At 38.1% G+C, this 20,529-nt stretch overlaps 2 protein-coding genes and 1 long non-coding RNA gene across 3 annotated transcripts in view; 2 read left to right on the top strand and 1 right to left on the bottom strand.

Annotated features, from left to right (window-relative positions):
• Nucleotides 1-3,264: 3,264 nt before the first annotated feature.
• On the top strand, nt 3,265-8,837 carry KRT26 (keratin 26). Its single transcript, XM_069483136.1, has 8 exons — nt 3,265-3,942; nt 4,691-4,773; nt 5,193-5,349; nt 5,480-5,641; nt 5,727-5,852; nt 6,205-6,422; nt 7,637-7,704; nt 8,668-8,837. Exons 1-8 carry the CDS (start codon nt 3,502-3,504, stop codon nt 8,835-8,837), a joined length of 1,425 nt encoding a protein of 474 aa, XP_069339237.1. The 5' UTR covers nt 3,265-3,501.
• Nucleotides 8,838-12,933: 4,096 nt separating this feature from the next.
• Nucleotides 12,934-19,026, top strand: KRT25 (keratin 25). Its single transcript, XM_069482514.1, has 8 exons — nt 12,934-13,515; nt 13,808-13,890; nt 14,267-14,423; nt 16,920-17,081; nt 17,167-17,292; nt 17,663-17,880; nt 18,250-18,317; nt 18,655-19,026. The coding sequence occupies exons 1-8, from the start codon at nt 13,087-13,089 to the stop codon at nt 18,762-18,764; spliced, it is 1,353 nt and encodes a 450-aa protein (XP_069338615.1). The 5' UTR covers nt 12,934-13,086; the 3' UTR covers nt 18,765-19,026.
• The window catches only part of LOC138392124 (uncharacterized), a 129,579-nt gene continuing 126,822 nt past the window's right edge, over nt 17,773-20,529 (bottom strand). Inside the window, exon 6 of the long non-coding RNA XR_011234895.1 lies at nt 17,773-17,830. This is a non-coding gene — a long non-coding RNA (uncharacterized lncRNA). The remainder of the gene's footprint in view (nt 17,831-20,529) is intronic.

Below are 20,529 nucleotides of genomic sequence, written 5' to 3'. Positions count from 1 at the left end.
AAATTTTTTTAAAAAAATTTTTAAATACTTAACTCTGATTTATTCAGTATTTGAGATGTCTGACCACCAATTTATAACTCAGGGAATAAATTCTTTCCATTAGAACCAGGTTGAATAAACTCTTCTTACTAAAACCAGGCTATATGCAGGACTTATTGACATAAATTCCAGAAAAGAATCCATAATAATTGGTAACCAGCATTTAATACGTACTAGACTCTATGCTGAGCATCATTTCATCCTCAGGACAACCCTGTGAGGTAGGTACTGTTATTATCCTCGTTTTAGAAATAAGGAAACTGAAGCAGAGAGAGCAGCTGCGTATCTCACCCCAGGTCACACGGCTAATAACTGGAGGTGCTGGAATGCTAACCCAGGCAGTCTGGCTCAGAGTCTGCAATTAACCACAACATACTACCACACTCTGAGAACCTTACCACCCCACCTCCCTTCTCCCAAGAGAATGGATGAAGGAACTAAGTGCACGCTAACTCTAGCCGGTCAGAGATTAGCAGAGCCCTCGTTCAGAGTCCCCTTCCCAAACAAACCTGGGAAGTCATTTTCTGGAAGGAATTAGCACACTAGAATCTGAGTCTCAGGAAAAAAAAAAAAAAAAACTAGGAATCCAGTGACAAAGCAAACCTCATTCATGTTCAAGACAAATGGTTATCCAAACTTGCTGCACAAATGTAGAACATGAATTTTAAACAAAACGGCATACTTGAGATTAAACAATAAATTCAGCACAAGGAAAATGAGCATATGACCATTAGAATAAGATAATGAAATCAAGGGGTTACTTTGATCAGGTTTGCCTGCCCTGCTTGCTTTTTGGTTGCTTGCTTTTTGTTGTTTTTTTCCCCTATTTCCATGAAGCTGAAGGCCACACAGCTAAACTCTGAAACTTAACCTTCACAGGATACTTTATAGATAACATTCATAAGTCACCATGGTAATGGTCACTCTAGCTGTTTTTCAGGAACCTTGACCAGCTCCTGTCCAGTTCAAACCCACTGAGACCACCAACCCTTCACGTGGGCCTATGCAAGTGACGAAGAGTTGGCCTTTCACCACAGAGAGCCAAAAACTCCACCCTCAGAGCATGCTAATGCTACCATTTTCTGTACATATGTCCTGTGAAATGCCATGAACCCCAGCTACACTTGCGCAGAATGAACCTGTTACTTCATTTTTCCCCACTGCCAATCAGCCTTCCCCATGCCTTAGACCATCCCGCTTCCCTAACCCATAAATATCCTAAGGCTTTTCTTTGGGGAGGAGGATATAAGAGCTGTTCTTCCACTTCCTCACTCCTAGGCCTTGCAAATAAATCTTTTCTCTTTTGCAAAACTCATGGCAAAAGTCATGATTTACTGTGCAAGGACAGAATGCACCTGGACCCAGCTGCTAACAATAATATAATGAAAAACTTTATCCTGTAATAAGGAGACATTAACACTATATAAAGTTTAATTCAGTTCAGTTATTTTGAATACCTATCATACACACATCATATAATGCTCTGATACTTAGTTGATTCTCAAGAAATGACAATATGCTGCTGAATACCAGTTTCTTACCGTGAATAAAATAATCACTCTCAGGAAGAAATATATAGATAGAGGTGGCCCAGAGATTGTGTTAAATCTCTCCTCCGCTTTCAGAAAGGACTGAAGCATACCTAAACTTTTAAAGTAAGTATTAGTTTAGAGGAAGTCTATGATTACGAAAATTCAAGAGACTTGCCGGTATGAGTAAACAGGCGAGACAATCTTCCAAGGAGTTAAGCATCATGTGTTCTAGTCTTGCTTTGATATAGAAATGCTTTGTGATCTGTGTTGCCCCTGAGCTTCAGGGCCAGCTCATCTCCAAAGTGGTTTAATAATATATGCCTAACTTATTTCACAAAAGATAAGTTAATTACTATTTATAAAATATCTAGACACAGATTATGTTAATAATAACTTTGCAATCTCATAATAACCCTTATCTAAGAAACAAAAGCCTGGTATGCTATGACACTGACAATATACCTTTTTCTTGTTTTATTCATGGGAAGCAGGGGCAAAAGATTAAAAATTTGACCAGATCACAAAAAAATCAGTAATAAGTCTCTTAATACGAGCTATGTCTTTTAACTTACCACGTACTGTTCTAAACATGAGCCGAGGGTACAAATTACAGTTTTATATTTATTAAACTTAAATATTTTGGGTCAAAAAAATCAAAGCAGCCCACCACATGTTCCATATCTTTTAGTGACAATCATGTTGGATGTTTTTCAAAGTGATCAATATCCATAACATTGAAAAATCACATTCAGAAAAAAAATTACTGTTTCAAAACTAAACCTGTAATTAATTAACCAATCAATTTGTACCATTATAAGTGATAGAGACCTGGCCCTGTCTGACATGTCCACTTTATTATAATTTAAATAATTAACATTTGCAAAATGTTTGTGCCCTTCAGACTGTTTTAGTCATTCATTATTGGAGTTGCCCAACATTCATTTGAGATTGTTCAATGTTATTATTTTCATTTGCCTAGTAGGGAAATGAAGCATGACAAGACTGGATACCTTCCCAAGGGCATCAAGGCAGGAGAATAAGGAGTCTACTTCCCTATGACAACTCATTCTCTATCTAAAGGACCATAATTATTGGTTTTCTAGGTAGCGATGAGAACAACCCTCTACTTCATATATCTTACTCCTCAATGATCAATGTAATGCTCACTTCTCAAAATAACTCATAATGCCTTAAATACATACATTTAAACGAAAAGACAGTAAACAATGTTTTTGAGGTAGGGAAGTGAATAATGTGGAGACTCAGAAGTTAATTGAATTGAAGTACTGCTGGACCAAACCAAGAAATCTTAATCCAAATAATTCTCCATCAACACCATATATTCATGAATTTTAGTGAAATTGATAAGCAAGTTACAGCAAGAGTTTTATTATTTCAGTTACCAAGTCTTAGAAAACCAAATTAAAAGCTCCCACGATCAAAAGATCACTAGATACAGAGAGTCTGTAATTGCAATAAGAAAGAAAATATTCAGTAAAGTGGAAATAATATAGATACTCCATGAGGATTTGCATGACGAAAGTACAAGACATTTCTTACTTGAATTATTAATTCCCTTTGTTATATGGGGGGACTAGGGTCTATTCGAGAGGTCAAAAACAGGTACATTTACTCATATTTAATATTGACCTTGGAGGCTATGATTTGGTGTTACTCCACCTGACACCTTTTTTATACATATAAAAATATCCTTGGGGTATCTTTCCACCTACAGACTGGGCACTATTAAAAAATCACCCAATTATGAAAAACAACAATTAGAATGCAAGTAAATTTTATTACAGGTGGGCATAGTTAAGACTGAAACAACCTAATGAATCCTATAAAAGGACAATGGAGCTAAGCTCTGTGAAAGGTGTACTTGGCTTCGCTCCTCTCTGGGAAAGGGTCGCTGGGCTGTGCTGTCGCCATGTCTTTTCGACTTTCCGGTGGATCCAGGCAGATCTGCTCACGAGCTGCATCTGTTAGGCTGTCCGGTGGAGGAACAGGCTTCGTGGCTGGAAATGTGTGTGTTGGGTCAGGAGCAGGGAGCAGCTTTTCTTGTACTCTTGGGGGCATTTCTTCTGGAGGAAGCTACTGCAATGGTGGTGGAGGGTCGGGAAGTGGTGTGTGTGCTGGTTTTCTTGGCAATGAGCACGGCCTCCTTTCTGGGAATGAAAAGATGACCATGCAGAACCTCAACGACCGCCTGGCGTCCTACCTGGACCATGTGCGAGCTCTGGAGGAAGAGAACGCAGACCTAGAGCAGAAGATCAAGGGTTGGTATGAGAAATGTGGGCCTGGTTCCTTCCAGAGACATGATCACGACAATAGTAGATACTCCTCGGTCATCGAAGATCTTAAAAGGCAGGTAAGAAATATGCACTTGCATACTTTTACTACAGACTTTGGGTGTGCATAGCTTAAAGAAGAGAAAATACAAATGAGCTTAACATATTTATATGACGTAGAATTTGTTCACTCTGTATTCCCAGTCCTAAGAGAGGTGCCTGGCAATAAAAAATTTGCAGAATTAAATAACGAAAAAGAAATAATTTCAAGGCCAGGTGTGGTGGCTCACGCCTGTAATCCTAGCACTCTGGGAGGCCAAAGTGGGAGGATCACTTGAGCTCAGGGGTTCGAGACCAGCCTGAGCAAGAGTGAGACCCAATCTCTACTAAAGATAGAAAAATTAGCCGGGTGTGGTAGTGGGGTGCCTGTAGTCGCAGCTACTCGGGAGGCTGAGGCAGGAGGATCGCTTGAGCCCAGGAGTTTGAGGTTGCTGTGAGCTAGGCTGACGCCACGGCACTTTAGCCCAGGAAACAGAGCGAGATTCTGTCTCAAAAAAAAGAAAGAAAAAAGAAAGAATTCCAAAATATAGATAGTTACTTTTATTCCTTATATGTAGCTCATACCTTTTTATCAAGAGTAATAGAAGTATCCATGTGGATCTTAACTTCTAGACATTTATTACCTGAAGAAAATCCATATTCCGTTAACATAGAAAAAAGATACTAAAATAGATGCTTGATGGGCTAAGAAGATATAGAATCACAATGAAATCTGGAGGCTCCTTTAACTTTCAGTACCTAACATTTTGCACAATCTACCCTATTTAGATTATTTCTGCAACCAGCTGTAATGCCAGTATTGCTCTACAAAATGACAATGCCAGACTGGCTGCCGATGACTTCAAGCTAAAGTAGGTGAAAAAAAAAGTAATTAATTATAGCAATAAAGGTAAAAATACAACCATTGGATTAAAGAACATATCTTTTGATTTAAAAACCAAAATGTTTTTATAAAGCTAGACTAAATCAACAAAGAAATTGAATTAAATATGCCCTTATAAAAAGAGCTATCATATGTTTTTTTAAATCTAGCAACATTTTATTTAACTGTTTAGCACCTTGGATGAAAGAAAATCAACTCTGTAGAAATAACATTTCCAAAATGCAATTCACAAATAGGTAGCTATCTCAAACTTAACAGTTTGCTATTATGAGAAGCTTCAGAAGTGTGTGCAGAACATCCTGTCTTTTAGCGTATGAAATGTCTTACAAAGTTGTGCTTTGCCCCTGTCTATGATCACAACTCTTAAGCACCTTAATAACCTTGAAGGTATGAAAACGAGCTTGCCCTGCACCAGAGTGTTCAGGCCGACACCAACAATCTTCGCAGAGTGTTGGATGAGCTGACCCTTTGCATAACCGACTTGGAGATACAGTGCGAGACCCTCAGTGAGGAACTGACATACCTCAAAAAAAATCACCAAGAGGTAAAGAAGCCTACAGGGTGGCTTTGTACAGGGACTGATTTCCTTCTGCGAGTCCACCGTCCATTTCATAGCGGGGTGTGAATATCAAGCAAAATCCTCCTTTGCGTGTTAATACCGATCCCTTTTCTAGGAAATGCAAGTCCTGCAATGTGCAGCTGGGGGGAATGTGAACGTGGAGATGAACGCAGCCCCGGGGGTGGACCTGTCTGTTCTGCTGAACAGCATGAGGGCTGAGTATGAGGACTTGGCTGAGCAGAACCGCAAAGACGCGGAAGCCTGGTTCAACGAGAAGGTATGTCTGTGGCAAATTACACACAGAGGGCTGGTTCAGCAGACAGTCAAACCAATCACTAACTCTTCTGACAATTACACTTCAGAGTGCAACCCTGCAACAACAGATTTTTGATGACGCTGGAGCAGCCACAGCGGCCAGAAATGAGCTGACGGAACTTAAACGCAATCTGCAAACCCTGGAGATAGAACTTCAGTCCCTCGTGGCTATGGTATGCAGGAATCACCATTGAATTGAATATGTATGTGCGTCTGTATAAGTAAATACATACGTAAAAATATATATAACACTGAGAATAATATATGACTACTTATATATCACTAAAAATATAACATATATTAAATATCAAGAATTCTGTCCCTAAACATTATTTCTCGCTCACCAATCCCAAAACGTGAAAAAAATCACTTTTTTCAATGGAGAGGAAATTTAAAAAAAAAAACTTGCTAATGTATATTTTCAAATGAAAATATTTAGACCTTGTACAAATAGTTCTCTCTACCTCGAGAATGTTTAAAATATGAACATGGCAATTCTCTTTTACACATTCGTTCCTCTTTCAGAAACATTCCTATGAATGCTCCTTGGCTGAGACGGAAGGAAATTACTGTGGTCAACTCCAGCAAATTCAGGATCAGATCAGAGCAATGGAGGAACAACTGCAACAGATTCGAACGGAAACAGAAGGCCAGAAGCTGGAGTATGAACAGCTTCTTGATATTAAAATATTCTTAGAAAAAGAAATTGAAATTTATTGCAACTTAATAGATGGAGAAGAAAGGTAAATATTAACTTGTGAAAAAAATTAGCATCACATCAACCAGGTTTTCTCACGATGTAGGTATAACAGTATTACATCCCAGAATTTCCTGCTCTAAAGATCATGCTTATATATGTCCTCAGGAATGTCCATTATCCAAGTGAATGAAAACAGGCAGAAACTTGAAAATCAAATTTCTAAGTATGTAAAGTATTTGTATGTATAGTAATATACAGAACATTTAAATATAGAAGGTTTAACAATTCCAGTATTCCAATCCAAGGGAAAAATTGTCTTCTGTGATTTAGTGTTTAGGCATATTTCTTATAACTCATTCTCTTTTATTAAGACTAGTTACCCCACGTGTACCCTGTATTAAAGATGAGCAATGAAGGTACAGGAAGATTAAATTGGAGAGGCATCATAGTTAGGCAAATAGCAACAGCCCTGGAATTGCAGCCCTGGGTGTGAATCACACACCAAGTGAGTAATAGCACATTGTTAAACCTTTTTAAATCTAGTTTCCTCATTGGTAAAATAGTGCTAACACCAAAACCGTACCCTTAACTACTCTTAACCATAGTGCTTCGCTGTGTAGGTAAAATGCTTGTGACAGGGGCTTATACACAAAAGTTACTCGGAAATCAGAGGCTGTTACTACATGCTTGCCTATGGCTGCACCATGAAGAGGTAACATCTTCTACATACTCCAAGGTCAAGGCCAGCCCTCTGCAGCCTATTCCAACAAGAACTCGGCTCTGATGGCTCCCTCCCCAGAACAAATTACTTATTACGCCATTCACTTTACACTTAACTTATAGCACCTTTCATGCCATGTTATGGATAACTTTTCACATAGGCATACTTTATTTTCAACAGTATAAACTGCTTGTGTCTTAGCTCTGTATTTCCTACAGCACCCAGCCCAGCCCCTTCTCCACAGTAGACAGTCCAAACATGCTCACTGGCCAGTTGAATTCAAAGTCAGAATGAGAACTTGGAGTCCCCGCGCTGCTAAATGAAAGGGATAATATCTGATCATGAGGAGATTTCTGATCATAAAAATCCATTTTATCTCTTCTTTTACCTTGAAAAGCTTACTAATAGCCCTGAAACATAAGATGAATTTGAATCTTATTGAAATTAAAACCCCAAAACTTTTATTCCCAATACAGAGTTATTTATGAGCTCCCTAGTGAAAGAAAAAGGCAATTAATTTACATTTCTCTTCACAGAAAATGCAAGTCCACATGTTATGAATCAAAAGCCTGCAAGGCTGCAAATTCTGGAAATCAAGTCAAAGGTATAGAAAGTTTTTTACTCAGTGTAACTCTTTTAAACTCCAGCAGTTGTATTAAATGAGTCACTTAAATTGCTAATCAAATAAAATTTGTTTTTAAGCTTAGCTCTAGTGGATCGAAGGGATGAGGTGTCATTATGACAATTCTTAATGGTTATATATATATATATGTATATATATTTTTTTTTTTTTTTTTTTGAGACAGAGTCTCACTTTGTTGCCCAGGCTAGAGTGAGTGCCATGGCGTCAGCCTAGCTCACAGCAACCTCAAACTCCTGGGCTCAAGCGATCCTACTGCCTCAGCCTCCCGAGTAGCTGGGACTACAGGCACGCACCACCATGCCCGGCTAATTTTTTCTATATATATTTTAGTTGTCCATATAATTTCTTTCTATTTTTAGTAGAGACGGGGGTCTCGCTCTTGTTTAGGCTGGTCTCGAACTCCTGACCTTGAGCGATCCACCCGCCTCGGCCTCCCAGAGTGCTAGGATTACAGGCGTGAGCCACCGCGCCCGGCCTTATTTTATATTCCTGTAGAACAGATGTGGTTAAATTATAAAATTACTGAAACGAGGAATCAATCCCCTGACATCTTTCTTAGCTAGGATGTATTATTGTTCAAAATTTCAATGGTTTTATAAGAGAACTACTTTATTTTAAACCACAAAAATAGGACAAGTTGGTATTTAAAAGAATACGACATTACATGCAGCCTGCCTACACTTGCCTGATATTCAGGTTGTTTTAATCCATGTTTCTCTCACATTTTCAAATACCTATTGCTCTAAAAACAGTGGTAAATATAAGAAAGATAGTCTAGGGTCTTGCTAAGCATTGACTTCAAACACATGCATATCAATTTACTGCAAATTTGCCAAAACCATTTTTAAAAAGCAAACCTGTCATAACTAAATACCTTTCAACCTGCTAAGAATGACCACTAAAAATTTATTTATTTTATTTTAGACTCAACAGAAGAAACTGTTGTCAAAACAGTGGTTGAAGAACTAGATCAACTTGGCAATGTCCTTTCACTGAGAGTCCATTCAGTTGAAGAAAAATCCTCTAAAATAAGCAACATTACAGTGGAGCAACGAGTACCTTCTAAAGACCATAATGAAAAAAAACTTCTTTAAAAAAAAAAAAAAAGCCTGCCTTTCCAAAATCACATTGGTCAAATAACTCGAGGAAGTTATTCATTTCTGTTATTAAAAATAAAAGTGCTAGAATTCGTTTTCCCTCTCTTCCTTTTCTCATGTTCTTTGCATGTAATCCTTTTCAAGAGAAGGAAAAATCTTGCTCTGTCCCTAATTTTTGTTTTTATTTTGGAGGCCTTTTTTTTGCCACTTCATTAAAAATTCTTTTGTTGCAAGTAAAAATAACTTAATAAAAAATATAAATCTGGTTCTTTTTATTTCCATAGTTGATTCCAATGTGACAATACTAAAGACATGCTAATGAAATAATGTACTTCACTTCACAATCACATTTACGTCAATCAGTAACAAAATAACTTGGAAAGGGCCCTAACCTCTGGTCCCAAATCTGTCTTTGATTAACTATGTAAATAACTGATTTCTTTGAGTTTGAGCTTCCATGGATATAAAAGAAGATTATATTCATCGATCATTAGGATTTGTTCACCCTTGCAATGCCTAGCGTGCATGGATGACCAGCAAGTATTAGTTTGTTGAATCTGAATCTGGATAGCTATTTTTCCATTTTGCAGCACATGCATGCATCTCTCTGTCCCTACCACGCTGATGACTAAGCAAATTTAGAACTACACTACTCAAGCGTGGGGGAGGTTCTAAATCTTGCTCATATCCTCCTGCACACAACATCCTGCCTGACATCCTTACCAAATTATTTTGGAAAGTGTTAGCTGGAGTTGGACAGCAGCAAAGTTCTAAGCTAAAGAGGTTTTTTCATTTGGGGTGGAACAAGGCAGGGAGTTCTGTAATAATCTTTTCCAAACACAATAGTATAAAATTATAAATCAATGACAGGAAGAATTTTAGAAAGTTCACAAATATGTGAAAATTAAATAACATGCTCCTAAACAACCAATGGGTCAAAGAAGAAATCAAAAATATCTTGAGACAAATGAAAATGGAAACACAACATAAAAAAACTTATGAGATGCAGCAGCAAAAGCAGTTCTAGGAGAAAAGTTTATAGCAATAAATGCCTACATTAAAAAACAAGAAAAATTTCAAATAAACCACTATTGCACCTCAAGGAACTAGAAAAAAAGAAGAAACTAAGCCCAAAATTAGTAGAAAGAGGAAATAACAAAGATTACAGCAGAAATAAGTGAAACTATAAAACACTGATGAAGAAATTACAGAAGGCACAAATAAATGGAAAAATATCCCATGTTGGTGGGTTGGAAAAATTAATATTATTAAAATGTCCATACTACCCTAAGTGATTTACAGATTAAATGCAATCTCTATCAAAATTCCAATGACATTTTTAACATACATAGAAAAAAAAATTCTAAAATTCATATGGAACCACAAAAGCCCTGAAAAGATTGCCAAAGTAATGTTGAACAAAAGGAACAAAGTTGGAGGCATCACATTACCTGGTCTCAAAATCTTCTACAAATACATAGTTACCAAAACATCATAATAATGGCACAAAAATCAACAGATAGACCAATTGAACAGAACGGACAGCCTAAAAATAAATCCATACATTTATAGTCAATTGATTTTCAAATAAAGGTGCCAAAAACACACAATGAGGAAAGGACAATCTCTTTAATAAATGATGTTGAGAAAACTAGATATCGATATTCAGAAGAATGAAATTGGAATTTTTATCTCATGCCATATTCAAAAATCAACTCAAAATGTATTAAACTTGATGTTTTTCAGAAAAACAGTTTTTAAAACATGAATATCTATTTTACATTTTAATAATCCATCTGAAAAAGAAAAAAAATCTGTTCACAGTGCATCACACTCAAAGTTACTTCTTAGTTTAAGTGCCAAAAAGCACCATTCTTTAAAAATAAATAAATAAAGCAGCCTTCTGCTACATGAGGACATGCCAAAAGACAGCTGTGTATGAATCAGGCAGTAGACTCTCACCAGATACCAAATCTGCCAGCACCTTGATCATAGATTTCCCAGTCTCCAGCACTATGAGAAAAAAATGTTCTGTTTATAAGCCTGAAAAAAGGTAAATAAAAATTAAAAAGAAATGTATTAAACACTTAAACATAAGACCTGAAACTATAAAACTACTACAAGAAAACATAGAGGAAAAACTTCTTGACATTGATTTTGGCAAAGATTTTTTTCATATGACCCCAAAAACATAGGCAACAAAAGCAAAAATAGACAAATTGGATTATATTAAACTAAAAAGCTTCTGCATGGCAAAGGAAACAATTAACAGAGTGAAGAGACAACCCACAGATTGGGTGAAAATATTGTGAAGCATACATCGATAAAGGGTTAATATCAAAAATATAAAAGGAACTCAACTCAATAACAAACAAAAAACAAGTAACCCAATTTACAAGATATCTCTCAAAAGAACACATACAAATGGCCCACAGGTATATGAAAAAATGTTCAACATTACTCATCATCAGTGAAACGCAAATTAAAACCACAATGAGATATCATGTCATTCCAGTTAGTATGGCCATTATGAAAAAGATAACAGATAACAAGTGTTAGGATGTGAAGAAAGAGAGCAATTGTACACTGTTGGTAGCGATGTAAATTAGTACAGCCATTACAGTAAACAGTACAGAGGTTCCTCAAAAAATTAAAAATAGAACTACCATATGACCCACCAACTCCACTACTGAGTATATATAGCCAAAGGAAATGAAATCAGTATGTCAAAGAGATATCTGAAATCCCATGCTCACTGCAGCATTACTCACAACAGCCAAGATGGGGAGTCAACCTAAGCGTCCAGCAACAGATGAATGGATAAAGAAAATGTGGTACACATACACAATGGAATACTACTCAGCCTTTAAAAAAGAAGGAAATTCTGTCATTTGCAACAATATGAATGAATCTGTTAGATGACATATTGTGAAACATCCATCTGATAAAGGGCTAATATCCAAAATACATAAGAAACTCAAACAATTCAATAACAAGAAAACAATGTGATTTAAAAGACGTCTTTCAAAAAAAGACATACAAATGGCCAACAGGTATATGAAAAAATGCTCAACATTACTAATCATGGGGGAAATGCACTGGGGAGATGTTGGTCAAAAGATACAAAATTTCAGCTAGAGAGGAGATCTATTGTAGCATATGGTGACTATAGTTAATAACAATGCATTGCACACATGAAAATTGCTAAGGGAGTAGATTTTAAATGTTCCCATCACAAAATAAATGTGAGGAAATGGATATGCTAATTAGCTTGCTTTAGGCATTCTGCAATGTATACATATATCAAAACATCGTGTTGTATGCCATAAATATATACAATTTTTATTTTTCAGTTTTTAAAATGTCCATAAAATTCAAGGTTGTCAGTAAATATATGTGAATCCACACCCCGTAAATACCTTACTGATGACTTTCATCTGAGCTAAACCACAATGACGTAAAGACAGAAGAAATAGTTCCTTCCAGGTTTGCTTCAAATTTTGCAGGGTCAGGAAGTACGTTAATGTCCTGCCAAACTCCCACAAAACATAACAGCAATTAAGACTGTGCTTCTAATTACCAAAATGGATAAGAGAAGACAACTATCCCCAGTCATAAGTAAATGTCAACAAAACATGATGTGCATGTCAGCTAAAATGGAAGTTAACTTCTCATCGGAAACAGTGGCTAGAGGAATTTAAAAACATTCCAAAAAAAAGAAAAAAACTGGTGATTGAAGAACCAAGTTGGGAAAATAATGATTACAGTTTTATTTTCTATTTACGTGGAAAGAATTGTGAAAATAAAATCAGAAAAAGTCTCAGAAACATCAAAACCTGCTTTAACATAATACCCCAAAACCATTATGCCAAATTTTTATCTTATAATGGACGGATGAGGTTATCTTCTAAGGATGGAAATGAAGAATGACTCACTTGCAATTTGAAACTGTAGTAATGAACCTGACTGTGCTCCACCTAGACCCATTTCTCAGATAACCACCAACCTGAGGGCAACCACCCTCCTACAGAAATGAGCCTAGCAAAGTTAGTTACTAATTAGGAAAAATCATCCAATTACGCTAACTTGCTGAGGCTGGCAAGCCACGCTTTACTGTGTAGGCAGAATTTCACCCAGAACACATTTGGGAATTGACTATAAAAAGGCAAACAAAACAGTTGAGACGAGAAGGCATTCCATTCTGGCTTTCAAGAATACAGTTCTGCAACGTGCTCACCCTGACACCATGTCTCTCCGACTTTCCAGTGGATCCAGGAGGTCCTGTCCCCGTCCCACCACAGGCTCGCTCAGGCTCTCTGGTGGGGGAGCCAGCTTTGGGGCTGGAAATGCTTGTGGCATTTCTGGGATTGGAAGTGGCTTCTCTTGTGCCTTCGGCAGCAGCACGTCGGGAGGAAATGCAGGGGGAGGCAATCCCTGTGCTGGCTTTACTGTGAATGAGGGGGGCCTCCTCTCTGGCAACGAGAAGGTGACCATGCAGAACCTCAACGACCGCCTGGCCTCCTACCTGGAGAATGTGCGAGCTCTGGAGGAGGCCAACGCAGACCTAGAGCAGAAGATCAAGGGCTGGTATGAGCAATTCGGACCTGGCTCTTGCCGTGGTCTCGACCACGACTACAGCAGATATTTCCCAATAATCGATGATCTTAAAGCTCAGGTAAGAAATTATACTTCACAATCATTTTTATGTACTTTTACTTATAAATTTCTTTTGATCTACTAAAGTCTAAAAACATTGATCATTCTTGTAATTTCTTAAAGGCAATTTCAATTTAGCCTTAGAAATAAGCATTAAGTAAATTCAGTGGGTTAACGTCATGATAAAAATGTCACTTATTAACTCTATTAATTTTGATTATTTTCACTTCCTGATCTAAAAAGAAAACCATTTTCTGTTTTTTACTGGTTGTGACCTATTGCCTTTAAAAAGTCGCACTCGTCATTTCCAGATCATCGCTGCCACCACCAGCAATGCTAATACTGTCCTGCAAATCGATAACGCCAGGCTCACAGCAGATGATTTCAGACTCAAGTAAGTAGGCTTCCGGAGTGGAAAGAATTCATGGCAATCAAGGCAAAGCATTAAAGCAAATTTATTTTTAATGCCTCCATGAACTATAACCAACTCATTCCAAAACGGCAAAACACTTAGATTTAACATAAATAGAATGTTATCACTTTTTTAATATTTTGGCTATTAAAGTGTGAACTGCTATAAAACAAGTGCCCAATGCCCCAGTTTTTTTTTCTGTCAAATACCTGAAAATAAAAATAATAATTATTCTACGACAAACTTTGAAAATGTCTCTTGTGGCCAAATCTTCAAAATTCCAGAATTCTAGCATTTATCATTGGTGACGATGTCTCCACTCATGTGACAAATTAGAAAATCATTCACACTGTCTAAGGTATGAAAACGAGCTGGCTCTTCACCAGAGTGTAGAGGCCGATGTCAATGGATTACGCAGAGTTTTGGATGAAATAACCCTGTGCAGAACGGACCTGGAGATTCAGTACGAAACCCTGAGCGAGGAGATGACTTACCTCAAAAAGAACCATAAGGAGGTAAGAGCTGACCATCTACACATCTACATTTTGCTATCGCTCTGCAGACAGTGTCCACCTAACAGCAGATAATGTACTTAACCTCTTAAACAAGAAGTTGGTGCCGAAGATTCATTGTCAGACAGACATGAGAGCTTGGTTATCTTTATAAGAGTTGAGTCGTTTGTACAGATCCACCCTTGCTCTCTCATCAAGCTTCCCATGGGAAAAAAAAGATAAATCATCTTTTCCAGACCAATCAGGGTTATAAGAGCAGTGTTTGGCTATGTAATTATAACTATGTTAAAATGGTCCACTTAGGAGATTACATCTAATTAGATAAAATAAATATACTTTAAGGACATTCTAAGAAAACTAGATCTAAATTTCTATCAAACAGTGGCAGATTTAAAACACTAAACCATTTACTTTATGCACACATTAAGTATACATACTTAGCATTAATACATATTCTTAATAGGTATGGCCATAAAGATAATGAGACTGAAATTAAACTGTTGTACCAGAATTTATACTTCTCAGCAAATAGTATACTTCCAAAGTGGTCACTGTTGGAAGTTAGGTTCAAAATCGGACCACGCAGTCATTACAACTTTGGGATTGCTTTCAGAGCCACTGTTTTCTAAAAGGGAAAAGAATCTTTGCCCTTTGAAAAGGAATTTGATATTTTTATATGGCCAAAAGACTTCCACAGTCAAGCAAATGCTTAAAGCAGAAGATACACTAAGAATGCTACTTGATTAGTCATGACTGCTTAAATAGCCACTTGAATAACAACATTTATTTGGCTAAGTCAAGTATAGTTATAGCCCATGGTAGGTCAATAGATTTTTGATGAATGCAATTGATTTTTTAATGTTTTGTAGGAAAATCCATATATATCTTTTTTATCTTTTTCTTTCTCTGCTTGAACTGGGGAAGTTTTCACTAAATCATCAGAAGTAAAAACCACATCTGGAGATAGAGAAGGTATAGGGTCCACCAACAAGGAAAGAATGCTAGAGTAGCGTGGGGATTTGCTGCAGGAAGGAAAGGAAGCTTTTGTTACCATCATTAAGACCAACCCATGGATGGGGAGGAGGGTTCCCACAGCAGAGACATAAGGTGGTCTATGATATTCCAATTTACACGGTCTTAGCAGTGATGCCTGCGACTCACAATCTTGGAACTGACTCACTGCATTCTAACTGCATGCAGCTCACACAAAAGAATGGGTAGACTTTGACTGCAAAATAGATTCCAGCTTCCAGGATGATAATTATCATAATAACCAGCATTTGTTTAGCACTTATATACCACGCAGTATTCCTAAGTCTTTTTATTATTAGTTCTTTCACCTCTTTTAACAACCCACAGAAGGATTTTTAATTATCCTCAATTTTCAGATAAGTAAATTGAAACTTAGAGAGGTTAAGCAACTTTCCAAATTCACCCAGCCACTGCAAGGCAAGAGCAAAATTCACACAGAGATTTGCCTGATACTAAAGTCTAACGTGACACTATATGGTCCCCGTGTAAGCTTAATAAAAAGCTAGAATTCCTTAGGGAATGATGTTTTTCCCTGGGGGGCACACACACACACACACACACACACATATACATGTACTTATTTATAATCATTTAAACTGTGCAGAATTATCCAAACTCAGTCCTTCAACCACGTTCATGCTGTCTGGGCTCAGGATATAGCTGATTTGAGAACACATCAAAGCTGGCCTCTAGCGGAATGTAGACCAGTCCACAAAAGTGGAGACATTTACAGTATGAAGGAATAGAATAGGAGATGGGGGATAACTCATCTTAAATATTTTTAAAAACTTTCATTTGGAAAAGGAATTCAGACTTGTTCTGGGTAGCAGAACTGCAACAGGCGAGTTGAAGTTACAGGAGCAGGAGTCAGGCTCACCATAAGGAAGAGCTCTGAGACAATTCAAACTCCTCCATAATGAAACAGGCTGCTTTACGAAGTAGTGAGTTCGCCGTCTTTTTTTTTTTTTTTTTGAGACAGAGTCTCACTTTGTTGCCCAGGCTAGAGTGAGTGCCGTGGCGTCAGCCTAGCTCACAGCAACCTCAAACTCCTGAGCTCAAGGGATCCTCCTGTCTCAGCCTCCCGAGTAGTTGGGACTACAGGCATGCACCACCATGCCCGGCTAATTTTTTCGATATATATATTTTTAGCTGTCCATATGATTTCTTTCTATTTTTAGTAGAGATGGGGTCTCGCTCTTGCTCAGGCTGGTCTCGAACTCCTGAGCTCAAACGATCCGCCCACCTCGGCCTCCCAGAGTGCTAGGATTACAGGCGTGAGCCACCACGCCCGGCCAGTTCGCCGTCTTTGAGCGTTAAGTGAACCGACAGGAAATATAAAATGTGGGGGGAGGGGTCCCTGCACAGCTTGGTGGGGGAGGGGGGACCCTCAGAACCCTTCCAAAGCTAAGCTCCTAGACCTTCCGTGAGGCTCCTGCACAGCTGAGCTGAACACTTGCCTGCCTGTAGGAGATGCAAGTTCTGCAGTGCGCGGCCGGCGGCAACGTGAACGTGGAGATGAACGCGGCCCCCGGCGTGGACCTCACCGTCCTGCTGAACAACATGCGAGCCGAGTACGAGGCCCTCGCGGAGCAGAACCGCAGGGATGCGGAGGCCTGGTTCAACGAAAAGGTGAATCTCGTCCAGAAAACAATCCCTCTGCATTTTAGTGATGTTCACAAAGCTAAGATTTGCCCCCTGGCTTCCGTCGTTTCAGAGCGCGTCTCTGCAACAGCAGATCTCGGAGGATGTCGGAGCCACCACCTCCGCCAGGAACGAGCTGACCGAGATGAAGCGCACCCTGCAAACCCTGGAAATTGAACTTCAGTCTCTCTTAGCCACGGTATGAAAAAGACAGCGTCTCGCCCTCTCCTAGGTCACCATTTTCAATATGCGCCAGCTGGTTTTAAAGTTCTTAACAGTGTTGAACATAGGTCCACGTGTGTGTTTATGATTATCTTAAAATGTAAGGAAAGAATAGGATTGTGCAGACAACGGCTAAAACAGCAACGCCCGTGTCTTTAGATCTGTTCTACCAAAAAGAAGGTTTTGCTCATTTTTAAGCGGTGTCAAAGAGTCATCTTAACCGTGTGTCAATGTGAAATCTAAGACATTTGTAGGTAAAGTTAACGACAGGAGGAAGTCATATAACAGAGAAATTTCTGCATGTCTGTGTGTGTGTGTCTCAGGTTCTCTTTGTTGCCTCCTGACAGAAACAGTCCCTGGAGTGCTCCTTGACGGAGACCGAGAGCAACTACTGCGCGCAGCTCGCGCAGATCCAGGCGCAGATCGGGGCCCTGGAGGAGCAGCTGCACCAGGTCAGAACCGAGACCGAGGGCCAGAAACTCGAGTACGAGCAGCTCCTCGACATCAAGGTCCACCTGGAAAAAGAGATCGAGACCTACTGTCTCCTCATAGGAGGAGATGATGGGTAAGTAAAATAATTCATAGGAAAGAGGTGTACTATACTGAAATCTGCTCACAACTTAGATCCCTGGAAAGTGAACATAAACTATTAATAATACGGCTGCATTTATTATCGTGAATGCTGAACATTAAACATAACACGCACTCTAGTGCCAAGATCCAAATGTGCAATATCTTACCAAACCCAAATGCAACAGGCCCTGTGTGTGAGGTATGAAAATTAAAAATATCACTTCTCAATGCTGAAACAGAGTAGTTTCAACTGTGTAACCCACTGAATATGTTCTCACCAAAAAAGTAAACAAAATCTAATGGGGAATCTAGAATTGGAGAGGCTGTCTCTAAATCACTCTCTTTTGTGATATTTTCACAGGGCTTGTAAGTCTGGAGGTTTCAAGTCTAAAGATTATGGATCAGGAAATCTGGGCAGTCAAGTCAAAGGTGATTAAAATGAAATTCTGCTATGCTCTACTATTTCATTTTCAATGTACAAGTTCTTTTTATGTTACCATAACTTAGTAAGACTAGAAATGATAAAGATTTGTAGCAGGTGTCGATATGTGCTAGATATCTGATTTTAGTGGTGTGCTAACTTTAAACAAAGTAACATGTCACCATGTTTTTACCTAACCAAGTAAGCAAAATTCACCAAAAATGAGTCTAAGTATCTGTGCTTACAGCATAGTCCATCCTTTATAAAATCCTTTAATTGATATAGTTTCTTATTTATCTTTTTTTTTTAACTCTTTGAACTCTCCTTTTAAATTTTAATTTGCAGATGCAGCCAAAGCCATAGTGGTTAAGAAAGTTCTGGAAGAGGTAGACCAACGCAGCAAAATACTTACCACTAGGCTCCACTCCCTGGAAGAGAAATCTCAAAGCAATTAATTTGAGACACTACAGAGAACATATGCTGAATACACTCAGAGGAAAAAAAGCATCATATATCTGTCTGGAAAAATGAGCACATCTAAAAAAATATCTGTCCCATTGTCTTTCTGTTACTTTCTCTTTCTGAGCAGTCAATAGCAGTATCTCACCATTCCTCTGGAAGAACATCACATACAAATATGAGGACTCATTTAATGACTCTACAGAAATCTGTTGTCAATTCTCTGTATTCAATAAACCTTCTTCCTTTAGCAACTTATCACTGGTGGTGGTGTCTTATTTTTAAAATGTTCATGTCTACGGTCCGGATATATAAACACACTATAGCTTTTAATTTCTACAAAAACTTTTTAAAAATCAACAGATTTCCCCTTAGATTTTTATGAGGCTTTCTTGATAATTCAAAATGAGACAAATTCAGAAGAAATAAAAATGCTTCTTAAAACCCCAATCTGCCATGCTTTGACATAATAAGCTTATTTATTCCCTTTTACGATAGCTAAAATGTATATATTTCGGGTTCTTCATCTGTAAATGGGATAATAAAAGTACTTCCTTCAAATGGTTCTTGTAAAGATTAAACAAATAAATTATTGTAAAGTGCACTTATGGGGTAAGTACTCGATAAAGGTTAACTCTTATTTTTTAATCCTCAGTATTTATAATGATTAATTTTCAAATCTCACTTCCCTTTTGGATATATATTTAAACAATATTCCAAATGTAAGAGATATTGTAGCAAAAGTTCTGGTTTAGAATTCAAGTCATATTAATGGAGTCATCTACTTGTATTACAAAGTGATAGCTGATGTTTATAACTCCCTTGACTAATGGATTAGTCAAGAGAAATAAATTAGATGAACTAAAAACATAACTTCTTCAGATCAGATATTACTCTAGATACTTAGTTAACCCTCAATCCTCTATGGCTGGATTATCCATATTGTAATCCAGTCACTAAAATTTGTTTCAGGCTCCAAGTGGAAATATCAAGCAGAAAAGATGATGGAGTCCTTTAAGGGCAATGTATTTATTTCTGAATTATTTTTATTATCTTCTTCTGATACAATCTAAGCCACAGACCACTAGGACCAAAATGTCTAATTATGTCCCCCATCAGATTATGTGAAACAAAAACATTAAAAACTAACAGAAAATTTTACTTAGGAAAAATACCTTGCAATTGTCAAAATGCTGGAGCACTGCACAACTCTTCCACACCTGTCATCAGATTCTCCCTCTTTAGGGAGGGATGCTTCCAAACGTAAATCCTTACACAACTGTATACATCTGTCACAATTCATAGACCTGTACACCTAACAAGGGTGAATTTTAATATAAGCATGTAAACTACACCCCGTGGTGGCCTGGAACTGCTTTCACCACCTCATGACAACCTATTTCGCACATCTCTTCCCAACTCTTCATTTGCTGGTATCATTTGGCAGCTTGATGTCAGCCATAGAGAAGATATTTACACCACAGAAATTGGCAAACACTACAAATCAGAACTTCCTCCCCGAAAGTTGATTGTTAAACATTTCCCAGCACGTCACTGATCGTACTTCAATAAAGATGACTTTAAAAACACACATACGGGAGATCAAAGATGGCGGAGTGGTGGTGACGGCCTGAATCTGCGCTCCTGGGAAGGAAGGCATCGATCCGGACCTGCCACAACGCTAGAAGACCGCTCCCACACAGGAACAGCGGTGTGAATCCACGGAGAATCAGCGTGGGACAAACAGAGCGAGTGAGGTCT

This window comes from Eulemur rufifrons, chromosome 9 (genome assembly GCF_041146395.1).
Source record: "Eulemur rufifrons isolate Redbay chromosome 9, OSU_ERuf_1, whole genome shotgun sequence".
NCBI classification, from domain to species: domain Eukaryota; kingdom Metazoa; phylum Chordata; class Mammalia; order Primates; family Lemuridae; genus Eulemur; species Eulemur rufifrons.
The sequence above is the reverse complement of the archived record's forward strand: the minus strand, read 5'-3'. Positions and strand labels throughout refer to the sequence as shown.